Raw genomic sequence first — 20,000 nt, forward strand, 5'->3', positions numbered from 1 at the left:
TAGCATCAGCAATGGGTCTGAAAATGAAGAAGTGGCTGACCAATTCTCAGTTTGAATTACCAGAAGCCAGGGCGCCCATGACAAACGCCATCGCGCCGCCTTCAAGCCCTTGTAGGTGAACACGCGCAAAGACAAACGCAGCTGACACCGGAACTATGCGTCCATCGACAAGGTTGAGCTCAGGTTTAGCGGAAATGACCAGAAAACATTCTCTGCTTTGGGAAATATCTGTCACAGAGAAACCATCCATGTCCAATATACACAAACGGATACGATTCGCCAAAAACCCTCACCGATCGTATCATTGGTGAAAGATTACGATTTGTCAAAGAAGCCTTACGATTCGTACCACTGGAACGAATGGTAAGCTCCCCAGTTGATCGGTATACCATTTGTAAACTGCATCTCATTAACACGTGTAAAGCGTGCGAAAACGAATGGCCAATTGGTACCATTGGTACCATTGGTACAAATGGAAAAGTCGGTCAGTCGATTGGTTAACCATTGGAATCTACATCTCAAAACAAACGTCATGACTTGAATCTTCCTTGATCTATAAGGGAAATACCTAATGTTCTTCAATGCATGGACGGAAACAAGCGTCTATACATGAATATATGTCGTTCCTTAATCTACGAGCCGAAACAAGCGTGCTATGCATTAATATATCTCGTTGTTTAATCCATGAGCCGACACAAGCGCCCTTAACATGAATATACCTCGTTCTTTAATCCATGAGCTAAAACAAGCGTGCTACACATGAATATATCTAGTTCCTTAATCCATAGAGCCGAAACAAGCGCGCTACACATGAATATATCTCTTTATTTAATCAATGAACCGAAACAAGCCTGCTACACATGAATATAACTCGTTCTTTAATCCATGAACCGAAACAAGCACGCTACACGTGAATATAACTCGTTCTTTAATGAATATGCGAGTAATATTCATGTGTAGTGCGCTTATTTCGGTTCATGGATTAAAGAACGAGTTATATTCATGTGTAGCAGGCTTGTTTCGGTTCATGAATATATCTCTTTCTTTAATCCATGAACCGAAACAAGGGCGCTACACATGAATATATCTCGATCTATAAATTCACCAATGGTGTACCAATGGAATGCCAAGTCACTCCATTGGTACCAATGGATGACCAGAATCCCATCGTACTCAACCCGATCCATTGGGAAAATAGATTAAGTCCCCGTAATGAGATGCATTTCACCAATGGTGTACCAATAGAATGCTAAGTCACTCCGTTGCTACCAATCGTACCATTGGTACCAATGGATGACCAGAATCCCATCGTACTCAACCCGATCCATTAGGAAAATAGCTTAAGTCCCTTTAATGAGATGTATTTCATCAATGGTGTACCAATGGAGTGCCAAGTCACCCCTTTGGTACCAATCGTACCATTGGTACTAATGGACGACCCGAATACCACCGTAGTCAACCCGATCTATTAGGGAAATAGTCTAAGTCCCCTTAGTGAGTTGCATTTCACCAATGGTGTACCAGAATTCCAAGTCACTCCATTGGTACTAATCCTACCATTGGCACCAATGGACGACCGGAATCCGACCGTAGTCAACCCTTTCCGTAGCGAAAATAGTCTCTGTGCCCCTATTAAGATGCATTTCACCAATGGTGTACCAATGGAATCCCAAGTCACTCCATTGGTACCAATCGTACCATTGGCACCAATGGACGACCGGAATCTCACCGTACTCAACGCAATCTGTTACAGTAGCGAAAATAGTCTAAGTCCCCTTAATCATGTAATGAGATGCATTTCACCAATGGTGTGCCAATGGACTGACCGATCGCATCATTGGTACGATTGGTACCAATGGCACCAGAGTGACTTGGCCACCGTACTCATCCTGGGTAATGAGATGCATTTCACCAATGGTATACGAACTGACTGCCAATCCATTCCATTGGATTCTGTTTGTGTGTATTGGACAACACTCAATGAAGGTGCCATGCGGGTTCTCATAGCTGTCCCGTGTACTTGTAAATTGTGTTCGTTGTTGAAGGAAAAGTTGTTCATTGTAAGAATCATTCTTACAAGATCACATATGCTTTCAACAGGAAGTGATTTGTCTTGACGGGTGTTTAGAAAATGGTGGCAGACTTCGATGCCTTCGATGTGAGGAATGTTAGGAAACTCATCCGGGGTGACAAGGAGGGCGTTGTCCGGTAGAGGTCCCAGCTTCTCGAGTTGAAGAAGAAAGTAGATAGTATCTTTTATGTGTGAAGGAATAGTCTGAACAAGGGGCTTTAGGTGGTTAACGGTGAACTCGGAAATGGGTTCAGTAGGGTGGCTATTGCTGGATATGATGGGTCGGCCAGGGTTGCCTTGTTTGTGGATTTTAGGGAGAATGTAGAAACGACCAGTCTTGGGATCAGAGTTGGATGATAGGTATTTAAATGTCTCGTAGTCAATAAGATCATTTCTGTGTAAACGGGTAGTGTATCAGGTTCTTTGACGCGTTCGTGTATTTTGCTTGTAACGTCTGAGGATTGTTTTTGATAATATTAAGTGTCATTGAGCTGTCTGTGGCATTCATCAACATACCAGGAGTAGTCCATAATAACAGCTTTACCAGACACCCTGGTTAGTATAAGCACTGTTAATATTTCGCCCTGCTAGCTTCACGAAGATTGTTCTCGTGGCTTAAACCAAAGAAAGAAAAATATATAATACAATCGAATCTCAATAAATACAGCTCGGCTTCATTTCAATGCGTAAACCATTTAGAGTGCCAGACGAGTTCCAAGAATCAGTTTTGTGCTTCCGGTGACCCCAGACCTTTGCGCTGTGCTTTCAGCCTAAGCGTGCAGTTTCGGCATAAATATCAATATCGGTGCACGTGCATGGAAAAAACTTACAGTCACCATTTCCATTAAACATCAAGCTAGAATTGCTGTGGGCCGATAGCCAGAAGAAAGAGTTAGGGATGGCAAAGATATTTGTTTGCTGTATCGTATGTCTCAGGCTGGTGTGTACTCTGCTGTCTATAGTATGCGGTAAGTGTGTTTACTCGACTTAATTGTTTTGCTCGCGATCGATTGATGACCATTGTTTGCTGTACGTGATGAACACTGCGCGAAATGAAACTACATGTAATATATCATCAAGGGCTCGTACAAATGATTAGGTGATTGAAGAAAAGAAACCCTGGAGTTGATTAATTTCACGCTCGCCCCGCTGTGGGACAAGACGAATATGATTTGTCTATGTCAGAAATGCGCTACACAAGCGCTTCAATACCCACTCCTTGATTGTCAAGAAACTCTATGTGAGTCTCTATGTGAGTCTCTCTGATTTGCGATTGAAGTATTGAAACCGTGATCTACTCGACAGGAAGTTCAGCAAGTTTTTAAAACTTTGTTAAGTTCCCATGTTACCGTAGAATATGAACACGCTGTATTGTGACGAGAATTTATCAGCCTTATCTTTGTATTTTGTTTGTGGTTTTTATATCAATATTGTGCATTGTTTCTTAATCTGATAACAAAACAACTTCATTTTTCAAATACTCCACAACAGCCTATTCAGCAACACTGCGAAGGCCTCATGCAGGTGTACATGATGCATGATTAAATTGATAGATAATTGGATAGATGAATAAATCAATTAACTACTGAATAAAGAGTTCCGTTACGGTAGCCTTGAACTTGTCGCAATTGAGTTCAGTGGACAATGCCGGACAATGTAGCAGTCGGTCCTTGCCTGTAACGGGACAAAAGCGAACGAATTCCTTATTGTCTTCCTTGTGGTTCGCATTAAATTAGCTGGAAGGGGTACTGTAACTTCTCTGCTGATGGCTTTGTGCAGAACTACGAGCCTGTCAATCTTTCTTCGCATCTTTTTTTTGGAGTCCAGGCTTTCTCATCCAAGCTCCTTTATTAGTTTTGTACTCCGCACTAGCATGGCGGAAATCATAGTTGTTACGGGACAAAACCTGCTGCCCGACTTTAAACATTCTCAAGTGTCCTTATGTTTATTTGTATAAATATTTGTATAAATTGTCGCTGTTGTTTTGAAAAACGAAATGAAAAAATGGTCAAAGATCGTTTCAAGTGACCTCCTCAACCAGGTTTTAAAAGCTACAACTTTGTTGTTTTGTGAAAAGGAAGAAAATATTTGTCCTACTATGTCACCGATAGAAATCCGGTAATGTCGAGTGATCGATCACAAATGGCAGCCGAAGCGACTGACATGCTGTGATATTTTGCGGTCAGAAATCCCTTCTAGAATAAAGGTTAGTTTTGAAAATATTGTTAGTGACTTATTCTTTCGAATTATACTCTACACTGGTTTTTTTATAAGAACGTATAAGTTTGGAGCTAAGGCTGAACGTTCTTATATTTTTTTGTATTTTGAGGCTGAAAACGTTCTTTAGATGTTCTTAAATTACATAGCCATGTATTTCAGTAAATCAATGCGGACGTGACCAGGAAACCTATCGAAGTGCATTGCCTGCTGAGATATGGTATCAAGAACTGCTGATTGTGACTAAGCAAGATGTGTGTCACCATTGTTAATGTTATACGAAACATGCCCTTTAGTACTCTGGTTAATTTACATTTGCTACCTTGATTTTATGTTTATATACAGATTAGTAAAATAAAAACGTTCTTAATCGACTCAGCCTGAGAATTGTTCTTAATACGTTCTTAAAATTTTGGTTAATCTCAGCCTCGTGGTTCTTATAAAAAAGGTTCTTATAAAAAAACACAATGTAATTTAATAACAGAGTTGTGTCTTTGTAGTGGTCTAAAAGTTTGCTCGAAAGTTTTTGACTCGGCTCAGTCAAGGTGATGCTTCCTCACGAAATATGGTTTAAAAATGTCTTGGTTATTGTTTATGGTGTATAAAACAAATACTGATTTCATTTTGCCATGGGTCTGTGCGAGCCTGCCGCTTGTAGCTTACTTCTTTCATCTTTGTCCTTAACGTTGCTGTCATCTGTGCATCGAGTACAGGGCTTATGATTATCACGTATTTCAAAATTACGTTAAACAAGACCCCTATATGCGGTTTCCCTCACCTGGTAGGACGAGGTTTTTTTCAACTACTGAGCTGTCGAAGTCTGAAGCTAAGAAAACTCGAACGCACTCACTAATCTACGATTACTACTAGTTACTAGCAATAGTTGTATCATCACTTTAATTTGCTTCCAAACAATGCGCAAAGTCAGCACATTTCGATTGGAACTAGGCTCGATTACCAGCCTGGGAATGAACCCGCGTTCCACCCCAGCGGCGGAAGTCCGGTCTAGATGAGAACTTCATTCTGAAACTTTCCCTGATTATGTTCCTGGTTCGTTATTCCAAGGTTAAGACCAAAAAAGGAAAAAATAAATAATAAACAATCAAATCATAATAAGCTGTGTGTGTTTTCATGATGGTAATCTAAAAGAACATTACATGTACGAATTTCCGGTTACCATGGTGACGTACACGCGACTTTAAGTATAAAGGTAAAGAACGCTGGCAAACTCTCCACTCTTGGATATATCAGCAAAAGATGAAGAATTCTGTCTGCTGCAGCATATGTGTCGCGCTGATTTGGACTCTGCTGTTAGGTAAGTGATTCATATTCAGGTAACTGTTGTTATAACTGCTTTAAATTGTAACGTCTTGCAATTGCCACAGGGTCAGTCTCAAACATACCCTGAAGAAGAAAGGCCGTGCCTTTCGGAAATATTGACCGTGAAATCAGCCTTGCTTTTGTTTATACTATTTGTTCTACAGTTTGTTGCTGATTAGATCCTTTACTACAGGATCCGGTACTTTTGTTTTGTCGCGGTAGTCCTTCCAAACAAAGTTACCGGTTTTTACTGTATATTCAGGTAGTTTCCTGTTTCACCTGTGACATGTTCCAGGACCCGCTTTATCGAAGATGATTTACGAGTAACGATGTAAAAAAGAAAACAAAATGGAGTGGTTTTATTTCATGTTGTAGGACTAGAAGGTCTTGTCTTACGGGTGACAATTGGATATCAGGAATGAGTAAACGTGCAGTTTTAATTGCTGAATGAATTAGTGAATGATCATCACAGTTATGTACGCAACTTTAATTAAGCAGTTGGAAAGCCTGAAAAAATTCAGGCTTGAACGGGATTCGAACCCATGACCTCTACGATACCGGTGCAGTGCTCTACCAACTGAGCTATCAAACCAACTGGGAGCTGGTCATTTTGTGAATTCGTATTATACCCGTAGAGGTGATGAGATGAAACATCGATGAAAGTGAATATGTGAAAATTCATATATTTGAACTGCTGAAGAAAGAATTAATAAGTGTTTAGTTCACTGGCGGGCTAACACATCAATATCTTGAAATCTCATCTGCATGATCTTTTTATAACTGTGTGATATGGTCTGATATGCACTCTTTGATATGTATCAAAGTATTTGTCTTGGAAGGGAAATGTTTATCTTCTGATTTTGGGAAAGAAGTATTGAAACATTAAGTCTCGACAGAAAGTTGTAGTAACTTGGCATGTTAGTGAATCAGCGCTGAATATGAATGTTTACAGTGTTACGTTCATAAAAAAAGTACTTTTATTTGTGGTATGTATTTGTTGAGTGTACAAGGTTACGACCTTGCCGCAATGTTGATATTGGCTGAACTTGGCCTATGGGATTCTCACTTGTGGTGAGTATTTTCGCTTTAACGTCCGTTTCCGTTGGGGACCTGTAGGGGGATTTATCACGCAACCTACCCATCCTGAGTTGGCGAAAAGATCGCTCTCTGGTACCCCTCCCTCCCTCCCAAGGTTGTATATACAAGAGATTGTTATGTATTTCTCTCGATTCATTTCAGCCCCTATCTTATGGAATTTAGGCGCAGGTTGTCATAATTATAAATCGATACCAAACTTGGCCTTTTTACTATAATTTCACAAATTATAGAACTTATGTGAAAAATATCCATAGTTATAATACTCGATCGTCTTTCAATAATGCTTTGGTTGTGCCGAAATGCCTTAAACGCGGCTCTCCGCCCATTTGATGCTAGTGTGACTAATATCGTTTGTATTGTGCTGCATAGAAGTAACTGAGTTCTCACGATGATATTTTTATATTTGATCAATTATAAATAGACATCTTTACCATTTCCTCATATTATTATGATTTCCGGCCTACAACAGTTTAAATTACAGAGATTAAGGTCTGTGCACTGTATATGTATACCTTGTACAGCGATCTGAGGTAACAAAGAACCGAATGAAGAATGTCTTGTAAAGGACACCGCATTGTCATGTGAAAATTTGCTCGAAAGAACAGATTGTAAACGCTTGAGATGCGGCTTATAAAATTGTTTTTTGGTAAGAACTGTACTTGCAACTTTTTTTTATTATTATTAGCCTTTCACAACACCACCATTTACAATAATAAACACTACGTAGACTACTTATAATAATTACGATACTGACAGTAGAGAGACTTACTATTTTGTACTGACTATAACCCCGGTATACTTTCAATATTAACGCTACTAATTACAAAGCTCACAAGACATACAGTACATAACATACGTACACTGATGATCGACTCTACTAACAATATTTACAATAATTACGATGTTCTGACTAATAAATACAATAAAAATGTTTTCATAATACCGGCTGACAAAAGCTATGCATTACAAGAAGTGATTAACGATAACCAACCAACACAATACAGAGAAAGGAAAACTAAAGGCTCACGGAATCTTTTTTTCATTTTTTTTAATTAGCACTTTATTAGCAACACAAAACTACTTACAATTCACAATAATAATAAACTTAGTTAAATACTTATATTACAACACCTACAGTATTATGTATCTACAAAGTGGTGTTTTTTTTAATTAATTTACCAGTATTACTGTACAACATTATTATGAACTTACAATACAACAGTTAAAACTACACTACACTATTACAATTTACTAACGCTACTGACAGAAAAATATGCCTAATACATGTAGCAGTTCTCATAACTATAGAAATTATCAATCTAATCTTAGTCGAAATACGTTACTTACACTACACCAAACTACGTACAAAACACTACTCGCAGTAAGATTACTAACGCTATGTATAATAAACAATTATTCCACGAGCGCGCGTACGCGCCTCGTTGGCTATCTATCATCTCATATCCAACAAGCGCAAGTGGAATAATTGTTTTATTAAAAACAATCAAGAAATATTGCTAGATCTTACTGATTTTGCTGTGCAAGAACAACCAGCAGACAATTTAATGGTCGCCATATCTCGGCCATGGTATAATGGCTCATATACCATAGCCGCTTAGCCAATCAAATCCCTCGAATTGCATTATACAATGATCCAGTTTTTAATAATATTGTATATAAAACTGTGGGGAAGTGCAACCAGTCAAGATCACAAAAATAGAAAAAATAAAAACAAAAACAAAAAATACAGATCGATCCTGTGGAGACTTAAGTTTCAGGTTGTAGTAAGGCACCAAAAGATCCCATTTCTTTTCTGCTGTTCTACAGTTTTTTCTATTTCATAGGTTTGCTTTATAAAATGTAAAAAACTACCTATTGTTGGGTCTTGTCCTTTAGAGTGGCATAGCCAGATAAAATATTTTGCAGTTAGACATATGAAGTTGATTTGGAGTTTGTAATCTGAGCTATCTGGCCTCAGACCCAAGGCTGTCTCTAAAGTTAATTGGCTCTTTTGTAATGGTATTTGAGAGGATTTTATCCAAGTCGAAACATCAGCCCAAAAAGATTTTGTTTTTCACATTCCCAGAAAAGGTGTATTAAGTTCTCTCTTTCGTTATGACAAAAAGTGCATTTGTCATTATCCTTAATTCCAATTTATTGCAGAAAACTAGTTGTTGCTAAAAGACGATGTAGAAATTTGAAATTAAAATAAATAAATTTGGAATTCCTGGTGCACTTAAAGGATGTTTGATAGGCCATTTTCCAATTAAAAGAATTGTTGGGGCAAGAAACTACGTCCTTCTTCCATTTTTCCTGAGATGAGATCGGCTGCTCACTTTTTTTAAAAACAAGCTTGTGGTAAACAAGTTGAGATGGTTTTTGAGTTTTCAGTAATTTGAGCCAGAAACTCTCATATTTAATCTGGGTCTTTGTCTTTGGTCTGCGTAAACGATTCACTGCAGAAATTACTCCAAAGAAGGATAATGGTCGGACCTGAAAATCATATTTATTTTGAAATACCTGTAGAGAAAGAAAGCTGCAGGAGTCATCCATTAGATGTTTGACATGTGTTATTCCTTTAGATATCCAGTCGTAATACATTACAGGTTTGTTCTGTATTCGTATTAATGAGTTGTGCCACAAAGGGGACGTCAAGAAGTGATCGTCGGACGTTATTGTTTCCTCAAAACAAACCTCTGACCAAATTTCAAAAATTTCTTTTACAAAGGGGTCTGAAATTTTAAAGTCTTTAATATCTTTTAAATTAAGGTTTCCTTTGCGGGGTGCATTACCTCCGAATTTTTCAAGTTGCAAATCAAAGAAACATTTCCCTTTGCCATTGTTTTCCAGATCGAGATATTTTTTAATCCAGACCACCTTAAAAGCTTAATTAAATGATGCTATGTCCAACATTTTCAGGCCTCCATTGGTGTAGTCGTTTAAATCATTATTTTGCGCTTGACTTTATCTCCCTTACCATTCCATAAAAAGGCATAAAACATTGAGTTTATCTCTTTAATCCCTTCATGATTAGTTTGCAAGGGAGAGAGTATATGTACTTGCAACATGGTGAAAATTTAATAGTTTCGACAACAAACGACAGAAAAATTATTCGATCATCGGATCGGAAAAAAGCTATCATGCCAATTCTGCCTCAAATGGCGAAAATAAAGGGCACGAATTTAAAATTTCACTGCGCAAAAGCGACGCATGGCGAATTTTGAAAGTGACCGTGTACGAAAACGCGTTCCACTGTGGTCTCTTTGTATGTCATTGCTTCTTTAGCGAATGATAATGCCTTCTGCATACCATTCGTTGCAAGATGCGATTTGACCGGAAGAAGTTCCCCAAATCAGCATCTTTTGAAATTGGCGTCTTAAACATAATACGCACGCGCAAGTAAGTTCAACTTAATCACAAACTTGATGTCCATATATAGACTTTATAATTTGTGTTTTGGTATGAAAAGAGCCGCCTTGAAAGGCTCGAAAATAGATTGTTATATGGTCGGAGTTGGCGGGGAATTAAAGGGAAATGGAAGGGGAAAAAACCTTTGATGGTAAAGAAGTCGTGTTTGTAGCACGCAAACCTGTGAGGAGGCAGAGCTCGATGAGTTGGATGTTCAATAAAGAGTGACTTTGATAAAGCACGCGAGAGGAAGGTCACAAAAATTGCTGTTGTTTGTTTATTTGTATTCGCAATGAAGAAAACTAAGCAGACTGAATAGAAATAAACTAGTTATAGTGTGTCTCGTGATCACCTACCAAAGAAACATCTTTTCACTGAAGTGTAAAAAATTAGCAATTATCCTGCGAAATCGCGCGGAATATCGCCTGATACTTAATCAACGAAGCCGTAGACCGAGTTGGTTAAAATCAGGGGATATTCCGCAAGATTGAACCGGATAATTGTTTTATTTTTCAACACATTGATAACAAAGCGCAGTTTTATTGTGGAACTGCTGGGAACGATCTTTATTTTTCCCAATTTTTCTCCGCGACACACATTACGTATATGGCAGGATATCTGTTGGCAACGGACGACGAATGCACCATGACGATCGTTGGGCAGTGTACTATGTGTTGAATACCAAAGTGCAGTGTTGACTGAAGGTGAAATCACATAGCCATTTTTGGTAAACAAGTCGTATTTTGTGATGCTCTAATATACGATAGACAGTGATGCATGTGACAGGGTTGAAAAGGAAGTGAAAGAAATCGATATCGGTGTGCTGTTTTGAGTGGAATCAGGTATTGGTGTCTTGAGTGGAAAGGATTGCGTTGCCGAAATTGGCTCAGAATTTTTATGTCTTATCGCCAAAGTTAATGATTATTTTACATCGTAGAGGTGTGGCTGGTGAACTGTTCGCTGGCTATGGACGCTAAAGTTGAACTTTGTTCATTCACACGTTCGTACGTGAAAACATTTTGGTTGTCTACCGCAAAATGTAATCTAAGATTGCTTACAAAAAACAAATGTACGTGGGAAATCCGAATTTGGAGTATCCTTTTTGTTCTTAAGTGATGCACAGAGAGCTGCCTCCGCAAACAGAGAGCAAAGAATAATTTCACGTACACTGTAGTACGTTATATCTAGGTTTTTTCCCACGTTCTCTCACTTCAGCTAGAGCCTTATCCGATCATATTTTCAAAGTGGAAATTTTCAACACAGAGAAGCAATTGGTAGGGACCCCGATTTTACGAGTTGACAATTTTCACACCTTTGGGCATACATTCAATTTTACTGATTTAGGTATGACCACCAAAGCTGATGACGGTGCATCCTGGCACAGATCCTATATAAATCAGGAAAAACAGTTTAAGGGGTCAACCGATATCGGGATTACACTAAAGTACTGTGGTTTTCTACTCAATGACGTAAAACAGATTGGCATCAAGTCAACAACTAGTCAAGGTGAACATTGATCATATTTTTTAAAATTGGAGACTGTGAAATCAGACCAAAAGCGCGGGTGTGAAGAACTTAGGGACGTGGGTAGACTCTTTTAATGAATTCCGGCTGATAACGCTCAATACGAGGGGTTGCTGTAATGGTAAATAAATTCCCATGTAAATAACACTTGTTCTGATACTTTTATTGCTTGTACAATATAAAAAGATTTGCAAAAGATCTTTCTAGGCGGTGCACTGACATGCTCATTCACGTATTTGTTTCTGGTCGCGCGTTGACTATTGTCACAGAACGCAACGAATCTACTTTATGGCTTGCCAGCCCATCAGCTTAACAAGCTGCCAAGGGTCCAAAATGCTACAATATTGCCATGTAGCCGCTCCGATTGTCATGGGCTGTTACTTTATCTTGTCCAATTCAGGACTCTCACCACATTAGGAGATCGCTCTTTTACTGTTACTGCTCCTAAACTTTGGAACTCGATAACGATCAGCCCCTCTCTTATCAATTTTTAGAAGTCACTTTAGACATTTTATTCCAGAAAGCTTTTATGTAATCTTTATGCGGTTTGTATAGTTTTAGTGCTCCGGAGTAGGTTTATAGCTTTAAACGTTCGATATATAGCTATTATTGATATCGGCGCAATTTAAGTATTATTAGTTATTATTAACTGTGAGATGATATTGTGAGCGATACATACAGATGATATGGTGAACAGTACATTAATTGTGGCCATTCCAATTCTAGGAATTACACGAAATTTACGGTGGTATTTAATTACCTCACACACTAGCCTGTCTTAGACCATAGACCTTTTCTTTTGTCTGCATTCAAATTTGACTCACTAGCCTTGTTCAAGGTGAAATATTCTTTTGATTTTTGAACCCAAGAACGAAGTTAGTGAGGTTAATTTGAATGCAAACAAAAGAATATTGAAATGTCAGCCATTTTTGCATACGGGTTTATTGCTTTCTTTGTCCTGCTTAAAGCGCCCTGGAGCTTTTGCCCCCGCACAGTTTGTATTCACACAAACTGTATCGGACCGACTATCCAAGCATTTACGTGATAAAAGGCTTTCGTGGATATTGCTTGTTTACTTCATATTTCACTGACAATATCGCTAACCGAGTCAGCCATTGTTTTAAAAAACGATTAAGAAGAATCGCTAACTTAAACATCCCATAATATAACGTCTAAAAGAAACCACAACCGGCATTAATGACTGTAAATGGTCATCCTACTGAATGACTGATTGTTTTAGATGTTAGAATGTTTATTTGGGGAAATCGTTTAATCATAATTAATAAGAGGCAATGGTTATGAAGCATAACAAACTTCTCTGTTACATGTTTTTGTACGCATTTTTGGCCTTGACGGCCGTGAACAAACCACAATAGATTTTCAAATGTGTTGGAGAACTGACCAATACAAACGTTTCTGTTAAGATATTGGACTGTAGTGTCAACGTTAAAACAAAGGATTGTGTACGGTCGCAGCCCGCCTTCCAACGTAAATCGACGCACGGGGCATCATTGTTTTCATGGCTAGGTTCCGCATAACCATGTAGGGTTAAGCCAAGAGACTATGAGGCTCATGATTTCCTCTTTCAGGAAGTGTTTTGTTAATTAGCTGATTTCCAGAATAAAATATTATGTTATCTTATGTTATGTTATGTTATGTTATGTTATGTTAACTCTTTTTTTATTTAATTTTTTAATTTTAATTTTTTGCGACGGAAACCCGAGTTTGTCTGATTTACACACTTCATCTTATGGACACACGGCCGTGTGTATGTTGAGAAATATACCATGATGACGCCAATAGGAATTAGAAAGGGAAGCACGCGCGCTATGTTATAACGCCTGATAATAAGCCGAACATCGGAAGCCGCAGGCCCCTCAAGATCGAACAGGATAATTGTTTCATTATTCAACACATTGACAACAAAACACAGTCAGTTTATTGCATTCCTTACGTTCCGTTACATCAAATCTACAATAAAAAATATAAAAAAAAAATGGTGTGGTAACACCTTTTCGTGAGTCCGGCCGACTCACGAAATAGCGTATACTGTATCGCAAGATCATCTGTTGCCTACGGAAGACGAGTTTTCAGTGCACCATGACCATAAATGGGCAGTGTTTCAATGTGTCGAATAATAGATACAAACACCTACTCATGCAGTTTTCATTTGACGCAATATACTGGTACGCGTTGATCATCAGGAATTAATACAGCTTCAAGCTAAGCTCGACTTTGATGATTTGATTCCGAATAAATGAAATCATTCACAGCACAAGCTTACGCTTGTATTTCGTCATTTCGGCGGTGACAGTCATGGATATTATGGCAAGCTTTCGTTTCTCTTACATGGAGCCATGTCTCAAACCTGCAGTTTCCACAGGAAAAAAGTGGGGTTAACATATAGTCCTTTGAGAATTGGAAAATAGCAACCAAGAAAAGGGGGGGGGGGGGGGGGGGAGATCGAGAGAAATAAGATGAAGAAACCACCAAAAGAATTTTGAGCCATTTCAGGCGCGCTGCTTTGTCGAGAGACCATGGATCTAGGCATCTTCCCGAATGTTTGTCGTCGTATTCACTGAAAATAAAACCAGGCAGAGAAAATATGATTGGCGCGATCCATATACCACCAATAACATGGTACAAACACTGGTTGTTGCTTGGCACCCTAATGGTGCTTGTTGCTTGGCACCCTAAGTTTACGTGTAAACTTAGGTGTTTTGACTTCTTTTTGCCTTCCCGGTGACCCTAACACTCCCTCTCTATCTATCATGGATCTGGATTCTGGGAATTTACCGGATGATGTTAAAAATAAAATAAATATTGCTCAATATAAGATAAATATCCAAAGCGAGCTCGATTTCTCTTCAAAATCTATTACAAGGACTCTGATGTTTAGTTTTCACATACATTTTTAATTAATTTATTTTGTTCTGTTTCATGTTCCGTCCGGGATCATGCGTTCCGAGAATCCGGAATTTTCCATGTTCCGGGTCGATGGACGGGTCGGAAAATTTACGCATTACGTGCAGAGTTTTGACAAAAAGCGATTCGGCTAATGATTTTCTGAAGGACCATTCTAAAAATACAGTAAATAAAAAATTTCCCTGCAGCAGATAAATGCGGCTATAAATCCAAGGCCAGATCGATTTGTCTTCAAAATTTGTCAGAGCAAAGACGCGAACAGTAACTCAGTTCTGAAATGAAGAAAACGATGGATCCTTTGATGATATTTTTCCTGCTGTTTTTTGGTAAGTGATCTCAGTTCACTTTGTTTGAATCCCACGCGCCAAACTTGAAGCCAGGAATTTTTTGCTACAATACTTGTGTTTAATTTGTGGACTTCATTTAACACAACACCATCACAGGCAGGCTGGCATTACTTCATAGCAAATTCCTACTTAGTTGAAGTTTTGTAGAAAGTTGCAACGGTTATTCCTTACAGGGAAAACATTGTTTATTGCTACCTAGATTCGACATTAGATAGTCACGAAGGACGCGCTTGCATATAGAGGTTCTATCGTATGGAACACTGTTTTTTTAAAATGAATATGGAGTTGAACATTTGAAGCAGAAAGAACTGCAGCACCGGTTAAGAACTAAAGATTATTTCAAAGATTTGACGTTTGCATTTCGTAAATAGATAGAATGGATAGCGTGGATGTTTACCCTGCTAACAGAGGCTTTTACTTTTTATTGCATTTCTCGGCGGCGTAAAAAAAGCCAACTACAAAGTTCGCGGAATCACAGAGATATAGACGCGGACAACTTCGTACATGAGAATGATGTATTATTCAGTATACACAGGCAAACTCGAAAAAAAAATCCGAGTGCTCCTATCTGGAGTCGAAGGCCTAAGACCTTCCGATTACTAGTTCGGATGCTCTACCACTGAGGTACATGAGACTCGAGGGAGCTAAGACCATTAAACTAGGTTTATGGGACGAACATCCCGCATACCGCTAGGATTGGAATGTCATGTGTGTCAAATGCACAATGGCATAAATGTGAATAAACCTCAATGGACTTCAATAAACTGCAATGGAATAAACTTCGTACATATGCATGCTAAAAAGCTTGCCAGAAAGAAACGCTCTACTAGCAGGGTAATGCATATTACACTGAGAATTTAGATTTATTTTATCGGACAATTTCGCAGTTTTCTTGATTATATTTATTATCCGGGGAACCAATCGATTTGTAGCCTCAATTTCCGCTAATCGAGCCTAAAATAAAGCGACTTGCGGCGGAAAACATATCAATTCACTAAGCATTCAATCAATACCTGCCGCAGAAATTCGTATTTGTATTCAATTTGAAGGACAGCCTCTGGGAACAGATTAAAAGCTAATTTACAGGTACCGATTAATCGACCGATTTGGGTTAATTGGACAAAGAAAATGAAGGATACTTTGCACACGTGGCAGTGCTACATTTTTTTTAATCAGGTCGATTTTCACTGACCCCGCGCTACACCAACAGGAAAAGAAATCGGTTGACAAATTGTAACGTGAAATTGGCTTATGCGAATAAAACTACTAACTCGACAAATCCGTACGTGTAAATTAGCCCTTTGCTCACGTAAATATGCTCTTAAAAGGCCATAAAATAGTCTGGGAATGCAGTAGTCCAGTCCTGCTCCTCCACGAGTGTTTTGCATAAATCGGTTCTTGGGTTCCCCTGGTTTATGCGAATAACATTTCGCTTGTGCCATTCATAGACTGTTCACAGTCCCCCTATTTTTCCGTGGGATTCTCGAGACCGGTACGCTTCGATGGAGCTGCCGCCATCTTGGTTTGTAAAAGCGGAGGGGATTTTTCCCGCCGCCTCCAAACTCCACTCCCCTCCCCTCGGTAGTTTAGACAGTCTCCCCAGATCGCGCTCGCTTTTACAAACCAAGATGGCGGCAGCTCCATCGAAGCATACCGGTCTCGAGAATCCCACGGAAAAATAGGGGGACTGTGAACAGTCTAACGAGGCGATTAATTTTTTTTTCGCATATTTCTATGACGTCATGTATAAAATTTAACGCAAGTGATAAAAAGATAAAGTTACCGGGCCATGGGCACACGACCACGACGGTGAATATTTTTCAGTTCTCAATCAGAACTTTAATATCGCCACTGTTATGTTTCCGTATAATTAACAATTATTCCACGAGCGCGCGTTGGATATGAGATGATAGATAGCCAACGAGGCGCGTAGCGCCGAGTTGGCTATAATCATCTCATATCCAACAAGCGCAAGTGGAATAATTGTTTTATTAAAAACAACCGAGAAATATTGCTAGATCTTACTGATTTCGCTGTGCAAGAACGACCAGAAGGCAATTTAATGGTCGCCATTTCTCGGCCATGGTATAATTGCTCATATACCATGGCCGCTAAGCCAATCAAATCCCTCGAATTGCATTATACAATGATGCAGTTTTTAATAATAGCCCTTATCACGGTTTTCGACGCCATTTTGACGAGTAGGCAAACAGGCTTGAAATAACAGTGTTTGTATGGAAATCAGATGTCAAATTACTTTCATAAAACATCGCTTCTGAAAAATTCATGAATTGGAAACTTTTAGCACTAGGAAAAGGATTTTCGGGAAAAAAAAATTGGAGGGATGTAGCTCTGCCCGAAAGCGTCCAGTCGTGTTTTGAACTTTCCATACATTTGTCTGTAAAGCGAACCAGCCGTGAACTGCTACTAAAAATAGTTCGCGGGAAAAAAATACAGGGAAATGTATGGAAAGTTCAAAACACGACTGGACGCTTTCTAGCACAGCTACATCCCTCCAATTCTTTTCTTAAAATCCTTTTCCTAATGCCAAAAGTTTCCAATTCATGAATTTTTCAGAAGCGATGTTTTATGAAAATTATTTGACATCGGATTTCCATACAAACACTGTTATTTCAAGCCTGTTTGCCTACTCGTCAAAATGGCGTCAAAAACCGTGATAAGGCCTATTCGGCCACATTGTGGACGTTGGATCTGTCGATCAGATATTACACTGTAAACGTGAATAAATTTGTAGTGACATTTGCGTTGGTTTTGCTGCTAAACACCCCTATTTTTCTGGGGGCCGGTCGGGGTAAGACAGAGAGCCAAGGCCGATATGAAACAGTCCGATCGTCACGTTCGTAGGAGTCGTATTCAGGGGGGAGTGGGGAGGCGAGAGCCCCCTTTTTTTCTTGTATACTTAGAAAGTTTTTGTAACAGTCTTTGGAATGGTATTATACAATTAATCGTTTTAAAAAATCTAACAATGATGAAGCAGAATCTCCGCGAATGTACGCTCTCGGCACACTTTCTTCGGCCCCATCTTTCTGGATCCGCCCCAGGTGTTCATTGCTACAATACAGATAGCCACTGTGTCTCCTATAGACCGCTATACTCTGCCATTTATTTATTCTCTCCACTCCAATTAGGTCCGTGTCCGACCGGCCGAGGTCACTCGCTCCCAATATCATCGCCGGACCGTCTAAAAACCAGAACATTTTTATTACAACGGCTACACTATACACTCAGCTTTTAAACATCATTGACAAAAATGTTCATACATCCAGAATATCTTTACAATTTATATCACCCTGCTTCCTTTCAGGAATTAAAGCAACAGAAACGGCAATACCCCGCACAAAACTGACAGCGTGCTCCGATGGTTTGCTAACCATACCTGTGGAACCCGTGAAGAAAGACTTGATTTTTGACCTGTGCTGGAAATACAGATACTCTGACTACTCAGAGTGGACCGAAGTAGTTTACTGTAAAGAGAAAATGGCCGGCTGTCGGGTCCTGATACCAGTGTTATCAGATGGCACACGAATATCGAGAGGAGCTAATGATCAGAACTTAACCGTGGAACGCCAAAACACCAGCAGGGACCACATCCAGTTCCAGTTTGAGGTTGTCTTGACGGACCGAAAAGACCGTAAAATTATTTTTAAAGTGGATTTCACCAATGTCTGTAAGTCTAGTCAAACTGTTATGGTCTTCAATGTTTACGTAAGCTTGCTCAAGCTGTTGAGGTGTTCTTGCTGGACCCTTATACGACGGCCTACCAAAGGTTGAGTCCCTTACGAATGTTGAAAAATGACTTTTAATTAAGCCTGTACTTAAAGGAAGGCTCTAACTGGCCCTGTTCCACAAACGTCAAAAGTTGTGAATTGTAGGCTTATTGCCTGCCAAATGAAAGGGCAGCCTTTCTCAAAGTCCCGCTTTCCTGGAGTCTAGTTAGGCGCTCACTTTCAAAAAGTCTCTTTTCGGAAGTCCAACGAACGGGATATGTTATGGGAAACATTTGCTAGGAAATGAGCGAGATCGTTATGCTAAAACAAGATTCAGATGTGTTGAGCTTCAAGAAGGGGTGACTTGGGGTCGTATAGCGGATCATCATTTGTAGCTGTAACTTGTCTTTAGTTTACTGTAACCCAAACAGTTTCGATTCATTTGTTTATTTAGCTACAAGCGACAGCAGCTGGCTGATAACACCAAATATGCCTTATTTTTTTGGCAAAGCATAATGGAGATCAGCTTTGACCTTGCCTAATAATTTTAGCTCTTCTCTTTTACATTTAGGTGTGCCGACTAAGATAGATGGTAAACTCAACTTGACCAGGGTTTTGTTTGACATTTACCCACCGAAACGACTGAGGGAAATACGGCTTAAAGACGAAAACAGAACAGAATTCGCGTACATCAACACTGAAGATGGTGCAACTACGAACATGACTGGAAACAGCAACCGGCCAATGCCAGCTTTCTGGAGCAGGTTGAAGGTTATAGATGGCTCTTTGATGCTAACTGGAATACAGAAGAAGGATAACGGCATCAAGATGATAAGCAGGGCAGATTTCACAGACTTGTCGACTAAGGGAGCAACGATCCAGATTGTAGTTCATTCTCCCGGTAATTGCTATTTTGTCGTATTTTTTATTTCAGCGAACTCTTTCAAAGTAGACACCCCTGTAAGGAAGACAACCCTCCAAGTCCGACACAATCTGGTCGGCTGGACGATTTTCAAATCCGCATTCAGTCACTTGTCTGCCTGTTACTACAAGCGACTCCCTCTAATTCGGACTCCTCGAGCCTAGCTCTTTTTGTTCGCCCTGAGAGGTGTACCAGTAGAATTCGGTGGGGACTAGTAACACTGATCGACCTCTCAGTCAAGTTTAACAGCACAAGGCAAGTGTAAACAGAAGCCACAAGTAGTAATAATAATAATAATCAATAGACCATTTCCGAGTTGCTGTGAACCTCATTATGAAAGTGAGGCTATGTGCAAAGTTTTTGTTATGAAAATTAGCTTTCATTCATATGCAAACAAAACTAATTTTCATGTGAAAAGTTTCGCACTTAGCCTCGCTTCC

The 20,000-nt window shown here is 39.3% G+C and overlaps 2 protein-coding genes across 5 annotated transcripts in view; both read left to right on the forward strand.

Moving 5' to 3' along the window:
• LOC146465920 (uncharacterized) overlaps nucleotides 1-20,000 on the forward strand; it is a 55,917-nt gene that overhangs the window by 33,733 nt on the left and 2,184 nt on the right. The window lies entirely within an intron of this gene.
• LOC146465922 (uncharacterized) overlaps nucleotides 2,855-20,000 on the forward strand; it is a 17,615-nt gene continuing 469 nt past the window's right edge. Inside the window, exons 1-3 of one of the 4 annotated variants that reach the window (XM_085128298.1) lie at nucleotides 2,855-3,039; nucleotides 18,236-18,598; nucleotides 19,210-19,539. In XM_085128298.1, the coding sequence (XP_084984424.1) occupies nucleotides 2,970-3,039; nucleotides 18,236-18,598; nucleotides 19,210-19,539 (763 nt within the window). In that variant the 5' untranslated portion in view covers nucleotides 2,855-2,969. Of the gene's footprint in view, nucleotides 3,040-5,482; nucleotides 5,604-14,470; nucleotides 14,890-16,783; nucleotides 17,973-18,235; nucleotides 18,599-19,209; nucleotides 19,540-20,000 lie in introns of those variants that run through there. The other 3 variants (XM_085128299.1, XM_085128300.1, XM_085128297.1) reach the window with 3 other exon arrangements.

The sequence above is a fragment of the Pavona decussata genome, unplaced genomic scaffold (genome assembly GCF_977016875.1).
Source record: "Pavona decussata unplaced genomic scaffold, jaPavDecu1.1 SCAFFOLD_155, whole genome shotgun sequence".
Classification (NCBI taxonomy): domain Eukaryota; kingdom Metazoa; phylum Cnidaria; class Anthozoa; order Scleractinia; family Agariciidae; genus Pavona; species Pavona decussata.